We start from the raw sequence: 19,009 nt of genomic DNA, 5'->3' as shown, positions 1-19,009 counted from the left end.
GTTGTGTGTGTGTGTGTGTGTTTTTTTTTGTTGTTTTTTTTTTTTTGAGACAGGTTCTCATTCTGTCACCCAGGCTGCAGTACAGTGGCATGATCATGGCTCATTGCAGCCTCAATCTCCCAGGATCAAGCAAGCCTCCCACCTCAGCTTCCCATGTAGTTGGACTACAGGCACATGCCACCACACCCAGCTAATTTTTGTGGGTTTTTTGGTAGAGACGGGGTTTTGTCATGTTTCCCAGGCTGGTCTCAAACTCCTCGGCTCAAGCAATCCTTCTGCCTTGACCTCCCAAAGTGCTGGGATTATAGGTGTAGAGCCACCATGCCCGGCCTCTTTTATGGGCTGTAAAATAGTAATGCCTTGGAGGGTAAATGCTACCATTCCTAGATTTATCTCTTAGGCTAGAAGTATTTAAAATTATACATGTGTGTAAATTTTTTATTAAATAATGTATTACAGAACGTAGAACATTTTAAAATCTCTGCCTTTTTAGAGTTTACAGTCTATGATAGAGCTTGACATTAAATAGTCACACAGATATAAAACTAAAACTGTTATAAATTCCCCCCAAAGAAGTACAAGGTACTATGAGTAACCATAATGAGGGGCTTTGCTCTAGCAAGTGACAATTGAGCTGAGACCTGAATGGTAAGTAGGAATTAACTACAGCAGGGGAAATGGGAATAAAAAGTGATGCTGGGGTCGAGTGGAAAAGATGGATAGATAGATAGGGATGAGGCCATGCAAGTTCTTATATGCCTGTGAAGGAATTGGTCTATCCTAAGAAAAATGGGATGCCGTTGAAGAATTTAAGTAAGGGGTGACATGTTCAGATCTGTGTTTTGAAAATCACTCTGGCTGCATTTAGACAAGTGATTGAATCAGGAGCAGAGTATTCTGGTGTTATATTTCTGTATGATAACTAGCTGAACATTTATACAATAATGATGCCTTTATAGCTTTTATAACATTTCCAGATACAGTTATACATTGCTTAACAGCGGCAATACATTCTGATAAATGCATAGTTAGGCAGTTTCATCATTGTGTGAACATTATAGAGTGTACTTACACAAACTGAGGTGGTATAGCCTACTACACACCTAAGTTATATGGTATAGCCTACTGCTCCTAGACTGCAAACCTGGATAGAATATTACTGTACTAACTACCATAGGCATTTATAAGACAATGGTAAGTATGTGTGTATCTAAACACAAAAAAGGTAATGTGTTGCACTACAGGGCTATGATATCAGTAGGTGATGGGAATTTTTCAGATCCATTATAATCTTTTCTTTCTCTCTTTTCTCTTTCTTTTTTTTTTCTTTTTTCTTTTCTTTTTTTTTTTTTTTTGACAGAGTCTTGCTCTGTTGCCCAGGCTGGAGTGCAGTGGCACGATCTTGGCTCACTGCAACCTCCACCTCCTGGGTTCAAGCAATTCTCCTGTCTCAGCCTCCTGAGTATCTGGGACTACAGGCATGTGCCATCATGCCCGGCTAATTTTTGTATTTTTTTAGGAGACAGGGTTTCACCACGTTAGCCAGGCTGGTCTCAAACTCCTGACCTTAAGTGATCCGTCCACCTGCCTCAGCCTCCCAAAGTTCTAGGATTACAGGTGTGAGCCACCATGCCCGGCCATTATAATCTTAGGGGAAAACCATCCTGTATGCAGTCCCACCTTGAGTGAAATGTCATTATGTAGCGCATGACTATATAGAAGCTCTGAAGTGCTTCTTTTTTTGAGACAGAGTCTCGCCCTGTCGCCCAGGCTGGAGTGCAATGGCACGGTCTTGGCTCACTGCAACCTCTGCCTCCTAGGTTCAAGCAATTCTCCTGCCTTAGCCTCCCAAGTAGCTGGGATTACAGGCACACGCTACCATGCCTGGCTAATTTTTGTATTTTTAGTAGAGAGAGGGTTTCACCATGTTGGCCAGGCTGATCTCAAACTCCTGACCTCAAGTGATCCACCTGGCTCAGCCACCCAAACTGCTGGGATTACAGGCATGAGCCACTACGCCTGGCCTGACGTCCATTTTTTAATTCCATCATGGAATACTCCCTTTTCTTCTACCCTTCTATTTAGCTAGTAATGAAATTATGTCATTCATTTAATGCTTTGAATGCCTATTATGTGTCAGTCCCCAATTGTCTACTTTGAGAAGGGGCTGGCTTAAAGAGCCAAGAAAAGTTCTGCCCTTCACTCTTGTTTCTTGGAGAATAGTTTCTCTTTGGCACATGGTGCTCAGTAGATGTTGAATTGAACAAGACCTTTTTAACAGTATCCATTCATTTTCCCTCAGTTCCCCCACCCCCCCCCCTTTTTTTTTTCTTTTTTTTTGTAGTTTTCTTCTATTTCTCTTCCTTTTCTTTGGTAGTTGTCCATTCTAGTCAATCAAGGCCCAGCTTAAGCCCTTTCTTCAGCCCTCCTCCAAACAATAAGTGTGTTTACAGTCTGGTTTATGGGACAGATACCTTCTTTTTTTTTTTTTTTTTTTTTTTTTTGTTGAGACGGAGTCTCGCTCTGTCACCCAGGCTGGAGTGCAGTGGCCGGATCTCAGCTCACTGCAAGCTCCGCCTCTCGGGTTTACGCCATTCTCCTGCCTCAGCCTCCCAAGTAGCTGGGACTACAGGCGCCCACCACCTCGCCCGGCTAGTTTTTTGTATTTTTTTTTAGTAGAGACGGCGTTTCACTGTGTTAGCCAGGATGGTCTCGATCTCCTGACCTCATGATCTGCCCGTCTCAGCCTCCCAAAGTGCTGGGATTACAGGCTTGAGCCACTGCGCCCGGCCGGGACAGATACCTTCTAATGTTAGTTTTCTACGTCCACGTCTGGCTGTCCTGTAAACTAAATATTTGAGACTGACTGAAAACTGTCATCCCAATGCCTTCCAGGGGCTCTACCTTTTATGCCCAGTAAATAGTCACTAGAAGTTTCCTGATATCTTTAAGCCTACACTGGATCATGTTTTTGTTTTTTGAGACAGCATCTCGCTCTGTCACCCAGGCTGGAGTGCAGTGGTGCAGTCTCAGCTCACTGCAACCTCCACCTCTCAGGTTCAAGCGATTCTCCTGCCTCAGCCTCTGGAGTAGCTGGAATTACAGGCATGCACCACCACCACGCCTGGCTAATTTTTCTATTTTTAGTAGAGACAGGGTTTCACCATGTTGGCCAGGCTGGTCTCGAGCTCCTGACCTCAAGTGATCTGCCTGCTTCAGCCTCCCGAAGTGCTGGGATTACAGGCGTGAGCCATCATGCCCAGCCAAGGATCATGTATTGTTTTGTCTGTTGACTTGGTTGTTCTAGAGGGAAATTTAGGTATACATAGTATATAGTTCTGGGATTGTGGGAGGCTTTCATTTTGAACTTCATATTTTCAGAGGCAGTAGGAACTTCTGAAGTTTCTATAGTCATGTAAAAGATATTTTAAGTTAATCTGTTAGTGGTGTCTATGAGAATTTAACTGGAGGAAAAAAACTTAAATCAGAGCTTTCATAGTAATACATATATAAGGTGATTAATAGTAGAAAATGAGCAGACAGTTCGGGCAGGGTGGCTCACGCCTGTAAGCCCAGCACTTTGGAAGGCTGAGACAGGTGGGTCACCTGAGGTCAGGAGTTCGAGACCAGCCTGGCCAACATAGTGAAACCCTGTCGCTACTAAAAATATAAAAATTAGCTGGGTGTGGTGGAGCTTGCCTGTCATCCCAGCTACTGGGGAGGCTGAGGCACAAGAATTGCCTGAACCTGGGAGACGGAGGTTGCAGTGAGCTGAGATCGCACCATTGCACTCCAGCCTGGGCAACAAGAGCAAAACTCCATCTCAAACAAACAAAGAAACAAACAAAATATTATGAAAGAAGAACCAGATAAGCTAGTAATTCATTGGATGCAGAGAGAAAATGTATATATCGAGACTTTTTGACTTACAATGGGGTTATGTCCCAACAAACACTTGTGACTTGAAGATACCATTAAGTAAAAAATGCATTTGGGCCAGGTGCAGTGATTTACATCTGTAACCCCAGCACTTTGAGAGGCCAAGGTGGGAGGATTGCTTGAGGTCAGGAGTCCGAGACCAGTACCAGTCTGGGCAACATAGGAAGTTTCTACCAAAAAAAAAAAAAAAAAGCTGGGCATGGTGGCACATGCCTATAGTGCCAGCTACTCAGGAGGCTGAGGTAGGAGGATCACTTGAATCAGAGGAGGTTGAGGCTGCAGTGAGCCATGATCACATTACTACACTCTAGCCCAGGTGACAGAGCAAGATCCTGTCTGGTGGGGAAAAAAAGCATTTGGCTGGGCACAGTAGCTCACACTTGTAATCTCAGCACTTTGGGAGGCAGAGGTGGAGGATTGTTTAAGGCCAGGAGTTCATGACCAGCCTGCGCAACATAGTGAGACCCCATCTCTATTTTTAAAACATATTTTTATTTTATTTTTTTCTTTTTTGAGATGGAGTCTCACTCTGTTGCCCTGGCTGGAGTGCAGGGGCATGATTTTGGCTCACTGCAACCTCTGCCTCCTGGGTTCAAGCAGTTCTCCTGTCTCAGCCTCCCGAGTAGCTGGGACTACAGGCGCCCGCCACCACGCCCAGCTAAATTTTGTATTTTTAGTAGATTTTACCATATTGGTCAGTTTGGTCTCGAACTCCTGACCTCAGGTGATCCGTCTGCCTCGGCCTCCCAAAGTGTTGGGATTACACAGGTGAGCCACTGCACCCGGCAAAAAATATTTTTAAAAAGATGCATGTAATACAGCTAACCACCAAACATCACAGCTTAGCCTAGCCTACCTTAATGTGCTCAGAACACTTACATTAGGCTACAGTTGGGCAGCATCATCTGGCAATACAGTACACTGTCAAAAATTAGTTGTTTACTCTCATGATTTCATGGCTGCCTGGAAGCTGCAGCTAGCTCACTGCCTCTGCCCAGCATCAAGAGAGACCATGATACAGCTTTCCACTGAATGCGTATAGCAACCATAGGTAAGTCAAGGACCAGCTGTATTTTCAAACTTCTGTCTGCTATTCAGAAGACCCTTCCCTTAATTCTCTGGGCAAAACAGGACTCAGTCAATGCCCAGCTATTATCTTACTTTGAAAAACCTTCACCAAACCTCTCACCCCACAGAATTCTGAAATCTTTTGTGTTCCTCAATGTTGATCATATACTTTGCATAGCCCTTATCACATTATTAACTTATATGCCCTAATTATGCCTTCATTAAGTGTAAGAATTTTAAACCTGGATGACTAGAACAGTGGTAATGACAAAAATAAGAAAATTCAAAGAATGGTTTATTTCTGAGGAAAAATTATTTGGTTTTTAGATTATTTAACAGTTGGAATGTTACATGCCTCCCTATATGATCCAGGGCTAAAGCTTGGTATATATTTTTTCCCTTGACTTCGCTTTAAAATCTCATGGGTCCTCAGATAATATATAATATATATCTATGTTTCACATGGACCAGCCCAGGCATCATAAAGCTTACAACAGCATATGGTCAGGAGAAACAATTGTAGTTTAGTTATTATAAAAATATGTTATATATTCAGATAGAACTGGGTTCCCATCTTGTTTCTGTTATTGTTTTACCTGGTAATGGTGTGACTTTTCTGAGTTTATTTTTTCATCAGTAAAATGAATATAATAAGGCCACTTCAAGATATCTTAGGGGGTTGGGTGTTAAATGAGATTAAGTATCTAGTATGTGATTGGTGATTGTCATGTATATAAATATGTAAAGAATGTTTCACCTAAAAAAAAAAAGAATGCTTCCTCTATCCTTCCCAAAAGTCATTTTTAAAAATTATTATTATTATTATTTTTTGAGACAAAGTTTTGCTCTTTTCACACAGGCTGGAGTACAGTGGCAGCATCTCAGCTCACTGCAACCTCCACCTCCCAGGTTCACGTGATTCTCCTGCCTCAGCCTCCCGAGTAGCTGGGATTACAGGCATGCACCACCACGCCCAGCTAATTTTTGTATTTTTAGTAGAGACAGGGTTTTACCATGTTGGCCAGGCTAGTCTAGAACTCCTGACCTCAGGTGATCTGCCCCCTCTTGGCCTCCCAAAGTGCTGGGATTACAGGCACAAGCCACCATGTCCAGCCCCAAAAGTCAAATTTTTGACAGTATTTTTACCCCACCTTGTCAAATTGAAAAACAGTTTGTTCTTAATAAATGTCATAAACATGTTTATATAAAACTTTTATTTAAATGTATTGTTTTAACAAAAAATATTTTAAGGTGGGAAAATATGTCTTTACCTGCAAATTGAGGAGTTGCTTGCTTGTGTTTGAAAGAAAGATGGAAGCACTGATCACCATCTATGCTAAGTTTAGCACAGAAGTCTAAAGCAGAGCATAAACTTTTTGTGTCTTTCTTGGAGAATGCTGAATTCAGTTTTTTGCAACCACATACTATCAGATGATTCCAACCTTAGGTGGACTGGAGGAAGAAAAGTTTGCTAGTAGAGGTCACTAACTCAGCAGCGGTTTAGGCGGTGAGAGACTCATCCCACTCCTGTAGCATCGTGTGTCCCTATTATCCTGCACTCTCCCCTCTACTTCCAATGAGCTCACTCTCCATTAAAACTATAGGAGGAAAATGAATGTATATTTTTACCGGTAAAATATGTATACAATCAATTTTCCTTTGTATTGCTTACCCTCTGACATCCTGAAACAAAGAGTTTTACAGTTAACCATGGGTTAATACTCAGAATAAAATGGCTTTGGGTAAATATTTGTTCCTTCCTGTATAGGACCTATAAATCCTAAATCATGGCTTTCACCCAGTTAAAGGATGAAAGCACACAGTTCCTTCTACAACTCCCCTAAGTTAATCCCCCACTTTTCATCCACAATCCCTCAAAGACCTTTATTTTTTCTCCAAAGTATACTGACTGGCAGAGCCCCCTCTTCCCTGGGTGCACTCAAATTTCCTGTTGAGATGTCAAGGCCTATACTATGGAGGGTTATTACCGTTGATATCTACAGTGGTTGGTCGGAATAAAATACGTATAACTGCTTCTCTTTTGCTTTCTGTAAATATCTGTTCAAATTCTTGGAACTCTCTCCCAGCTCACTTCATGTAGCCTTTCAGCAGGGACTTGGTTCTTAATGCTTTTGCCACTTCCTTAGTAGTCGGCTAGAAGGCTTCTGTGGCAGCTTATTTTCACTACCAATGGCAGGATTGCATCAAAAGGGCAGTAGACCATAATATTTAGGAATTCAGGCTCTAGTTTTGAGTCAGAGACCTGGGTTCACATGTCACTCCAGCTCTTTGGGCAAATTATTTAACTTCTCTAAGCTTTAGTTTCCTTATCTGCTGAGTGGAGGTATAGTATTCACCCTAAAGTTGGCTGTGAATATTAAATGATATTATGAATACAAAATGCATTATATATTGCCTTGGACATTGTAAACATTCAGTAAAGCTTACCTATTATAAGGATCAAAGAGTAAAGGAAGCTGGGAGAGGAAGGATGCTAAAAGACAATTTTTTTAAATAGATGGGGTCTTGCTGTGTTTCCCAGGATGGTCTCAAACTCCTGGCCTCAAGTGATCCTCTTGCCTCAGCATAATAAAAAACATGCCTGAAGATGTTGAAAAGGAAGAGACTATATACTGCAGTGCAAATTTGTTGAGTGATTACTATGGTCAAGAAATAGAACAATGACTGAGGCATAACCCCTATCTTCAAGAATCTTATGGTCTAGTTTCTCCCTTAGTAAAGCTTCAGTAGCCACTGTTAATCTCTTTGTGGTAAAAACAAATAGGTAAAATTCTGAAATAATGCAGGTGTGTTAATTTCTCATGATAGAATTAGAAAGGACCATGAAAAATCTGTCCGCCCTGTCTTGAGATGGGTGAAAATCTGGAAGGCTTTGTAAGTAGAAAGGATCACTGATAGTAGTAGAATATTATTCTAGTGCTATTTCTAGACATTTCTAGAAAATAAATGTCAGATAATACTATATATAAAATAATTTGAACGAAATTATGGTGCAGTTGTATTTTTTCCAGCTAATAAGATTCTTTTCTAATTAATACACTATTGCTGAAAGCCACTTAAATCCCAACAAAATGAAATATATAAAGAAATTATGGTACTTATACCACATCAGAATTTAAAATCAGGTTTTGGGCTGGGTGCGGTAGCTCACGCCCGTAATCCCAGCATTTTAGGAGGCTGAGAAAGACAGATCACTTGAGGGCAGGAGTTCGAGACCAGCCTGGCCAACATGGTGAAACGCTTCACTACTAAAAACACAAAAACTATCTGGGCATGGTGGCACATGTCTATAATCCGAGATACTTAGGAGGCTGAGGCATGAGAATCAGCCAAATCCGGGAGGTGGAGGCTGCAGTGAGCAGAGATTGTCCCACTGCACTCCAGCCTGGGCAACAGAGTCAGACTCTGTTTCAAAAAAAAAAAAGAAACTGGTTTTGGAGGACTCAGTAATGACATAGGAAAATACTTTGTGATAAATGAAAAAAGCAAGCCTCGATATAGTATGGTTCTAATTTTGTTAGAAAAGTATACAGAAGGAAACCAATAGTTGGAAGGTGAGATTACAAGTAAATTTATTTTCTTCTTGAAACCCTTTTGAACAAAATAAACATTTCAAAAAAATGATTCAGGCTCTTAAAATACTGAGGCTTATGGTGCATTAGTTTTCAACTTAACATAGGTCACATTAAAAATCTGTTTAGTTGGGTCACCACAAAACAGATATGGACACAAGACAAAAAGTAACTGAAAGGGGAGAAAGTTTCAAGATTAATTTAACTCATATTGTTGAAGTATATAAATTATTATGTATCCCTGCCAGCAAGGAGTGACTAGAGCTCAGTAAACAACATGCATAAATCTAATTCTGGCATATTACTAAATCATACCTTGAGAACTGGTATAAGCTTGAGAAGGATCATCTGTTATGTCCATTGACAGTGAGTTGTATGATTCCTGAGAATGTTTTTCTGTCACCCCTGCTGTATGACTGGATAAAGATGATGATGAAGACAATCCCAGTCTAACATATCTTCTTTTTTTACCACAGAGTGAACAATCTACTGGTGTGGCACTAGGTCCCCGGGGCAGCTGAACTTCATCTCTGTTGTAGTTTCTGACAGCTCCACTGTGATGAACAGAGCGTTCTCTTTGCCAGATATAATGGGTTGGTGCAATGGCCATAACCTATAATGGAAAGCTTACTTTTAGAATTTTAGTAATATTTCAAAATTTACTAAAATTGAGTTCAAAAATTATAACTCAAGAACAACTGTCTCTAAAGTGAAGATAAAAATCCAAATTGCTGATTTATAAAACAAAACACTTCCAGATAAGGCTGGGAGGATCATCACTAAAAACTGACTCATTGCTTGGATCTTTAAGACAATAATCGACAAAGTAAATTATTTTAAACAGGAAATAGGACTGAAGCAACCTTCCAGGTTATTGGGGTATTTATTTTTCAATTCTGAATATTCTAAGTTTGGGAAAGATAATACAGTTACTCCAAAACAATATGTAATTCTTAACTTTGGAATGTATTGGGTTAAAAAACAATTAATTGGCCAGGCACGGTGGCTCACGCCTGTAATCCCAGCATTTTGGGAGGCCAAGGCAGGCAGATCATGAGGTCAGGCGATCAAGACCATCCTGGCTAACACGGTGAAACCCCATCTCTACTAAAAATACAAAAAAAATTAGCCGGGCGTGGTTGCGAGTGCCTGTAGTCCCAGCTACTTGGGAGGCTGAGGCAGGAGAGTGGCATGAACCTGGGAGGTGGAGCTTGCAGTGGGCAGAGATCACCCCACTGCACTCTAGCCTGGGCGACAGAGCGAGACTCCATCTCAAAAAAAAAAAAAAAAAAAAAAGGAAAAATAAAATAGCAAAGATGGGAATGGGTGCGGTGGCTCACGCCTGTAATCCCAACACTTTAGAAGGCTGAGGCAGGTGGATTGCTTGAGCTGAGGAGTTCGAAACCCAGCCTGGGCAACAGTGTTCCTAAAATTTGATACTTGGCCCTCTGTTTTTCTGTGTATATACTCTCCCTCTCTGTGATCTCAAGAGGTAGTAAAGTATAGGTGTTAAAAGCACTGACTTTCAAAACCAACCCAGTCAGCTTCTCCTCTCCCTGTCAGGGAGGAGAATGGGGAGGAATGGGGAGGAGACAGATATAGGCATAAAAAATTTAAAAACAAAACAAAACAAAAAAAAAGCACTGACTCTGGAGTCAGACTGCCTTGGTTTGAATACTGGAGTGCTGCTTTAATTATTGTGTGTCCTTGGAGAAGTCACTTAACCTCTCTGTTCCTTAAGTTTCTTATCTGGGATTACCTAGCTAGATCTAAGAATTGTGAGAGTTAATACATGGGCAATACTTAGAACAGTGCCTGGAAAGTTCTTTAAAAGTATTAATATTACTTTCACCTTGAATCTCTTAAATACTCTAAGCATCATTTATATGTAATGACTTTTACCATACCTGTTGACCATTCATTTAATTACATCCAGTTACTGCCTTAAATTCATGTCTATATACCAAATTCCTTTATCTCCCCAAAGAATCCAGTTTGCTTCTGTAGCCTTCCTTATTTCCATTATGGAACCCATTACTCTTCCTGTTATACAGATTTGAAACTGACAGTTCCCTCTCCAATGTACCCTATATCCAACTGGTCACTAGGTAATGATAATTATAATTTTTTAACATTTCTAACATGTGTTTCATTTTCTTCAGCACTGCTATCAATTTTCGTCACACCCTTGTTTCCCGCTATAGCAAGTTTAGCAGTTTCCAATACATTCCCTATATTGGATCTCTTCTGCATACTGTCATTGGATTATTCTATCAAAACATACTACTTATCTCATTGCTTTCTAAATTCCTAATCTGGAATCAAGTAATAGATAGTGAAGAACTCAGCTATGATGATATTGTGGCATCTTGGCCAGAATATTAACTGGAATAGAGAAAAACTTCTTAATTAAATTGCTACCCTCCATGATGCATGAAAGGGGCTGGAAGTGTAGTCTAACTCTCTCATTAGATAGGCATCCTCCCTAATGTGTGAACCAGTTTAGAAATTAAGCCATCACCAATGTAATAAAATCCCACCTCAAAGGAGTTGTTGATAAGATCATCAGGTAAGAAGATAAAAATCAGAATAAACAAAGAAATAGTCCACTCTTTTCTGGAGAAGCCCTACATATATTTTCCAATTTAATCACACCTCATCTCTTTCCAAAAAAGAATGAGGCAGCTGACAAAAAAGGGGGAAAAATTTCATTGAATTTAGACCCAAAAGGGAAATTTCGACTAAAAGGGGAAAGCAGACATGCCAGTAATAAAATGTAATAGAGTCGATGTGGTCAAGGATAATACCTGGCTGTTAGCTTCTTTGCAGCCAAGATTAAAAAAATAAAAGAGACAAATTACAAAACTCATTATTTGAAAAGACAGCACTTGTTCTTTCTTATGTCAGTGGTGTATAATGCAAAGAGCACTAAGTTTAAGTACGTTGGGTCTGCTACTTATTAACTTCATGGCCATGGACAAATCACAATCTTACTAAGCCACAGTTTTTGCATCTGTGAAACGGAGAGAATACCGAGGCTATTTAATTCCCAAGACAAGATATAAATGCATTTTCTAAACTAACCAATATGAGAAGCTTATATGGAGGCTAGATGTCACAGAAAAAAGAGAACACTAGGAAGTCATTAGATGTTCTGCATCTGCCACTTCTGTGATTTTGAGTAAATCCCAGCCTCTTTGGTCCTCAGTTTCATTAGCTGTGAAATGGGGATGCCACCACCCTCACAGCTATTTGTGTGATAATTTCTGGGAAAAGTCATAATTTGTAAAGCACTATGCAAATGTAAAGTATTATTATTGTAAGCTAGTTTGTAGCTACTATCCTAACGAGGTTATTTTAGGATATGAGACTAAAGAAATGTTTCATTTGGCAGTATGCTAGGCTTTCAGTAACAAATGTATAGAATAGTTAAATTTTCAACAGTATGTCTTGCTACTTCAGGAATGGGAATGGGGTGAAATAATACTTCTTTACAATAAACTCCCAGGGCACTGAACTTGGTGTGTTATTGATAAAGTAGTTGTCCAGTGAACACTTAACAGAACAGGATAAAATCTACTAGGCAGTTACCTTTTCTATACTCCAACATGATTCAAATGTACCTTGTTGGAACAGCCAAAAAACAGCTTCTCTATCTGCCACTGGAGTAAGGGGCAGTGCAAAGTGAGCTCAGTGAATAATTATAGTTTATTGTTTCCCTATTTCATGGATAAGAAGGTATGAAACAGAATTGGAAGTTCTATTCATTTGATCAGTCAACAAATATTTATTGACTACCCACTATGTGCCAGGCACTGTTCTAGGCTCTGGAGATAGGATAAGAACAAAATACGGCTGGGTACTCACGCCTGTAATCCAGCACTTTGGGAGGCTGAGGCAGGTGGATCACTTGAGATCAGGAGTTTGAGACCAGCCTGGCCACCATGGTGAAAACCCTGTCTCTACTAAAAATACAAAATAGCTGGGCGTAGTGGTGCATGCCTGTAATCCCAGCTATAATCCTAGCTACTTGGGAGACTGAGGCAGGAGAATTGCTTGAACCCAGGAGGTGGAGGTTGCAGTGAGCCGAGATTGCGCCACTGCACTCCGGCCTGCGTGACAGAATGTAACTCTGTCTAAAAATTAAAATAAAAAATAAAAAAAAAATAAAAAAAACCAAAATAGGGTCAGGCACTGTGGCTCACGTCTGTAATCCCAGAACTTTGGGAGGCCAAGGTGGGAGGATTGCTTGAGCCCAAGAGTTCAAGGTTGCAGTGAGCTATGATTGCACACTGTAGCCTGCAGCCTGGGTAACAGAATGAGACCCTGTCTCAAAAACAAAAACAAAACAAAACAAACAAACAAAAGCAAAACAAAGATCCTGCTCTCTTGGAATCTGTATTTTAGTGGGAGGAAGTTTGTTAGCAAGATAAATAAGTAAAAAGGAGTCTGTTATATGATGGTTGAGTGCTATGAGGAAAATTGGAACTGAGAAAGGGAATACAGAGTAATAGTAGGAGGAACTACTTTTAATTTTAACAGCTTTGAAATGTAATTAAAATACCTTACAATTCACCCAATTGAAATGTACAATTCAATGATATTCAATATATTCAGAGTTGAGCAACCATAACCACACTCAATTTTGAAATATTTTCATCACTCTATAAATAAAGCAATCACACTCCATTTTCTCCTTTCTGTCGCCCATAGTAACTACTAATCTACTTTGTGTCTCTGAATTTGTCTATTCTGGACCTTTCATATAAATTGAATTATACAATATGTTGTCCTTTGTGACAGGCTTCTTTTATGTAGCATAATCTTTTCAAGGTTACCTGCATTGTAGTTTGTACCAGGTACTTCATTCCTTTTAATTGCCAAGTAATATTTCATTGTAGGGATATACCTTATTTTGTTTATCCATTCTATCAGCCGATGGACATTTATGTTGTTTCTACTTTGGCTATTATGAATAATGCTATGAACATTCATGTTAAAGTTTTTTATGTGGACATAGTTTTGTTTTTATCCTTTGGCATATATAGCTAGGACTAGACTTTCTGGGTCATATGGTAACTTTATGTTAGCCTTGTGAGGAATTGTCAGACTGTATGCAAAGCAACTTCCCCATTTTACATTTCCATAAGAAATGTATGAGTGTTCCAGTATCTCCACATCCTCTCCAATACTTTTATTTTTGTTTATAGCCATCATAGTGGGTGTGAAGTAATATCTCATGGTGCTTTTGATTTGCAATTCCTGATAGCTAATGATGTTGAACATCTTTTCAAGTGTGTGTGTGTGTGTGTGTGTGTGTGTGTGTGTGTGTGTGTGTTTTAGCAATTTGCATACTTTGGAGAAATGTCTATTTGGATTCTTTGCCCATTTTTTAAATTGATTGTCTTTTTATTGTTAAGTTGTAAAGCTCTTTATATTTCTAGATATAAGACGCTTATCAAATAGATGACTTGCAAAAACATTTTTTTCATTTTGTAGGTCATCTCTTCACTTGGTATCCTTTGAAGGACAAAAAGTTTTAATTTTGATGATGTCTATTTTATATCTTCTTTTGTTACTTGTTACTTTTGGTATCATATCTAAGAAACCTAATTCAAGGTCATGAAGACTTATCCCTATGTTTTCTTCTAAGAGTTTTATGGTTTTAGGTTTTACATTTAGGTCTTTGATCCATTTTGAGTTAATTTTTATATATGGTATGAACCAGAGGTTCGGCTTCATTATTTTGCATGTAGATATCCAGTCGTCCCAGCACCATTTGTTGAAAAGACTACACTTTCCCCATTGAATTTTCTTGGTACCCTTGTCAAAATTCAATTGAACATAATTGTGAGGGCACTTCTATTCCATGGAGGGAGATACTACTCTATATAAGGTGATAAGGAGAGGTCTCTCTGAGGTGACATTTAAGCAGAATCCTGAATGTAGTTAGGAAGTGAAGCATACTGACATCTGGGGAACAACATTCTAGGTTATGGGAATAGTAAGTGCAAAGACCATGAGATGGGAGTGTAACTGGTATCTTTGAGGTAAGGAGGCTGGTGTAGCTTGAATGGAAGAGCAAAGATTTGAGATGAAATCAAAGAGATAAGAGAGGAGGGCTGATAGACCATGTTGGACCATGACAGGGACTTTGTCTTTTACCCTATGTATGACTAGAAGATACTGGAGGCTTTTGAATAGAGAAGTCATTATTTGACTTACCTAAAAAAAAAAAAAAAAAAATTACTCTGGCAGCTGTATGAAGAATAGATTATAGCTGCATATGGTGGCTCACACCTGCAATCCCAGCACTTTGGGAGGCCAAGGTGGGAGGATTGCTTGGGCACAGGAGTTTGAGACCAGCCTGGGCAACATAGCGAGATCCCATCTCTACAAAAAATAAATTGGCTGGGCATGGTGGCACATGCCTGTAGTCTCAGCTACTTGGGAGGCTAAGGCAGGAGATCACTTGAGTCTAGGAGGTTAAGGCTGCAGTGAGCCATGATCACACCACTGCACTCCTGCCTGGGTAACAAAGTAAGACCCTGTCTTTTTTTTAAAAAAAAAAGGTGGGGGGTGGCAGAGACTATTTGGAAACTTATGCCAGTAATTGAGGCAAGAGGTGACAATTTAAAAGTACACTATTAGTGGTGGAGGTGGTGAGAAATGGTAGGATGCTGGATATTTTTTCAACATACAAATATAAGAAAAAGAAGGGTAAATGGAAATAATTGTTTTGGCCCGAGCAACTAAAATGATAGAGTTGCTACTTATGAATATGTGGAAGACTGCAGGAGGAGCAGATCTGGAGGTCTGTGTCAAGGAGTCAGGAGTTCAATTTTAGGCATGTTAAGTTTGAGGTATCAATTACACAAAAAATATCAACAGGCGATTTGGTATGCAGATCTGGAATTGGAAGAAATTATTAGTTGTTAGTGTTAAAGCCTTGAGAGTGAATGGGGTCACCTAATAAGTTAATACCAATAGAAAGGAGAAGAGATCCTAAGTCAGCCCTGGGGCACTCTAATGAAGTTGGTGAGGTAAAAAGGAACTGGCAAAAGTGACTGAAAAAAACCTGGTATCCTCAAGACCAAGTGAAAACAGTGTTTCAGGAAGAAATGAGGGATAGTGTCAAATGCTGCTATATTGAGTAGATTGAGGACTACAAATTAACCTTGGGATTTGGCCATATAGAGATATTTGGTGGCCTGACAAGTTTCTACAGAATGAGGGAAAAAAGACTTTATATAACAGGTTCAAAGAGAATGGAAAGAACAGAAGTAGAAACAGAATACAAGCAATTCTTCAAGGAGTTTGGTTATAAGGAAGGCAAAGCAGAGAAATGTAGTGGTAGCTGGGGGATAAAGTTTTCGTTTTTATTTTTATTGATGGATATCTTAGAGCAATTCTATATTCTGAATTCTATATTCTGAATAAAATAAAAAATGTGAAATGCTGGAAAGGGGACAATTACTGGAATGTGATGTCCTTGAGAAAGCAAGAAAAGATGAGATCTAGTGCACAAGTAGAGGGAATGGACTGGGATAGGAGCAAAGATCATTCTTTCACAATAACAAAGGGAAGGCAGAATATAGGGGTATGCATGTAGGTAGGATGGACGATAAGATGTGAGCATGTGGACAGTCTGTTCTGCTTCTGTCTTCTCAGTAAAAGAGAATAATGCGTGATTGTTGTAATTGAAGTGTGAGGACAGAGATGGGAGATATTAGAAGTGTACTAGATTTTTCACTTCATTACATTTACAGTTTATTGTTTAGACAATAGATAAGCAAATAAATAATTACAAATTTTATTCAGTGCTACAGAAAGAAACAAAGTATTGTGATAAGGATAACGGAATTAAATTCATTTAAATAAGGTGACCTTTTTGAAGAGGAAAAACAAGTTCCATTAATATCTTTTTAAATGTTGCTAAATTTTAAAATTATGAAAAAGCATTAGGAATAATATAACAAACATTCATATCCCTACTGCCTGTAATTAATAGATGTAATACTGCTATTATTGTTCAAGCCTTTTTTATTTTTATTTTTTGGGACAGGGTCTTGCTCTGTTGCTGAGGCTGGAGTGCAGTGGCATAATCATGGCTCACTGCAGCCTGAATCTCCTGGGCTCAGGTGATTCTCACACCACAGCCTCTCAAGTAGCTAGAACTACAGGTGTGCACCACCACACCTACCTAATTTTTTGTATTTTTTGTGGAGACGGTGTTTTGCCATGTTACCCAGGCTGGTCTTGAACTCCTGGACTCAAGCGATCCAGGCCACCTTAGCCTCCAAAAGTGCTGGGATTACAGATGTGAGCTACCATGCCTGGCTGCCATTTTTAAATTAAAAGAAATAATATAGTTTCTGGTAGATACTTACTAAGTGCTCACTAAGTCAATGTATATTAATGAATAAGTTAATTCTATCAAATCTTAAGATTTGCAAGTATATAAACTAGCCCACATTTATCATATTTTTCTGAACTAATACTACAGCTTACAGTGAACTGTTTTCCATTTAATTTTCTACTCTAGAATTTTTCTGTAGTTTGAAATACTGACTTTATTAAAAATCAGAACATTTGGCCGGGCGTGGTGGCTCAAGCCTGTAATCCCAGCACTTTGGGAGGCCGAGACGGGCGGATCATGAGGTCAGGAGATCGAGACCATCCTGGCTAACACGGTGAAACCCCGTCTCTACTAAAAAATACAAAAAACTAGCCGGGCGAGGTGGCGGGCGCCTGTAATCCCAGCTACTCAGGAGGCTGAGGCAGGAGAATGGCGTAAACCCGGGAGGCGGAGCTTGCAGTGAGCTGAGATCCGGCCACTGCACTCCAGCCTGGGCGACAGAGCGAGACTTCGTCTCAAAAAAAAAAAAAAAAAAAAAAAAAATCAGAACATCTGATAAAATAACTTGATTATTAAATTTTTAGTGTCCTGCTGATTTATCCTAATAAGATTTAGCATCAAGGAAACAATATATTCTATGTGAAAAGAGTTATGATTTAAAAAAAATTTAAATTGTATACCATTTAATACACATGTTAAATAGTGTTTCAATTTTGGGGAACCTGAAATTTCACATACTTTATTGAGCAGAAATTATTATTCAACTCCAGTGTTATTCTAATCCTAAATAAGATATTTTGGTCTGTTCATATCACCCTTTTTCAATATATTGATGATCCTTTAGACAGAAGTACACTAAAATAAAAGCACTTACTATAAGCCGGGCGTGGTGGCTCACGCCTGTAATCCCAGCACTTTGGGAGGCTGAGGCGGGTGGATCACGAGGTCAGGAGATCGAGACCATCCTGGCTAACATGGTGAAACCCTGTCTCTACTAAAAATACAAAACATTAGCCGGGCATGGTGGCGGGTGCCTGTAGTCCCAGCTACTCGGGAGGCTGAGGCAGGAGAATGGTGTGAACCCGAGAGACGGAGGTTGCAGTGAGCCGAGATTGCAGCACTGCACTCCAGCCTGGGCGACAGAGCGAGACTCTGTCTCAAAAAAAAAAAAAAAAAAAAAACAGTACGTACTATAGAAGTAGGCTGCTCTGAAAAATAGAAATAACAATTTTTTGTTTGTTTGTTTTTGAGATGGAGTCTTGCTCTGTTGCCCAGGCTGGAGTACAGTGGACCATCTCAGCTTACCGCAACCTCCGCCTCCTGGGTTTAAGTGATTCTCCTGCCTCAGCCTCCAAGTAGCTGGGATTACAGGCATCGGCCACCCCATTTGGCTAATTTTTGTATTTTTCTTTTTCTTTTTCTTTTTTGAGACGGAGTCTCACTCTGTCGCCCAGGCTGGAGTGCAGTGGGGCAATCTATGCTCACTGTAAGCTCCGCCTCCTGGGTTTACACCATTCTCCTGCCTCAGCCTCCCGAGTAGGTGGGACTACAGGTGTCCGCCACCATGCTCGGCTAATTTTTTTGCATTTTTAGTAGAGACAGGGTTTCACTATGTTAGTCAAGATGGTCTCAATCTCCTGACCTCGTTATCTGCCCGCCTCGGCCTCCCAAAGTGCTGGGATTACAGGCATGAGCCACTGCACCCAGCCTAATTTTTGTATTTTTAGTAGAGATGGGGTTTCACCATATTGGCCAGGCTGGTCTCAAACTCCTGACCTCAGGAGATCCACCTGCCTCAGCCTCCCAAAGTGCTGGGACTACAGCCGTGAGCACGGCTTGCCTGGATGACAGTTTTTAGTTATGGTGATAACAAGACAGCAACATTGTAATACACAAGTTGTATTCATGGCAATGATCAATGGTCTACTCTACATATTAAAAAAAAAAAAAAACCCAGAATACCAAAACATTAGAAGCACATTTAAAAAACAAGGATAATTAGATAAACAGAAAACAAAAATTACATATGTAAAGTTTTTTTAAAATTCTT

General features: G+C 39.8%; 1 protein-coding gene across 3 annotated transcripts in view; it reads right to left on the bottom strand.

Moving 5' to 3' along the window:
* Positions 1 to 19,009, bottom strand: part of SPDYA (speedy/RINGO cell cycle regulator family member A) — a 39,870-nt gene that overhangs the window by 1,525 nt on the left and 19,336 nt on the right. For all 3 annotated transcript variants that reach the window (XM_025354658.1, XM_025354659.1, XM_025354660.1), the window contains one exon: positions 8,916 to 9,213. In XM_025354658.1, the coding sequence (XP_025210443.1) occupies positions 8,916 to 9,213 (298 nt within the window). The remainder of the gene's footprint in view (positions 1 to 8,915; positions 9,214 to 19,009) is intronic.

This window comes from Theropithecus gelada, chromosome 13, assembly GCF_003255815.1.
Source record: "Theropithecus gelada isolate Dixy chromosome 13, Tgel_1.0, whole genome shotgun sequence".
Classification (NCBI taxonomy): domain Eukaryota; kingdom Metazoa; phylum Chordata; class Mammalia; order Primates; family Cercopithecidae; genus Theropithecus; species Theropithecus gelada.
Note: the sequence above shows the minus strand (reverse complement) of the source record. Positions and strands in the feature narration are given on the sequence as shown.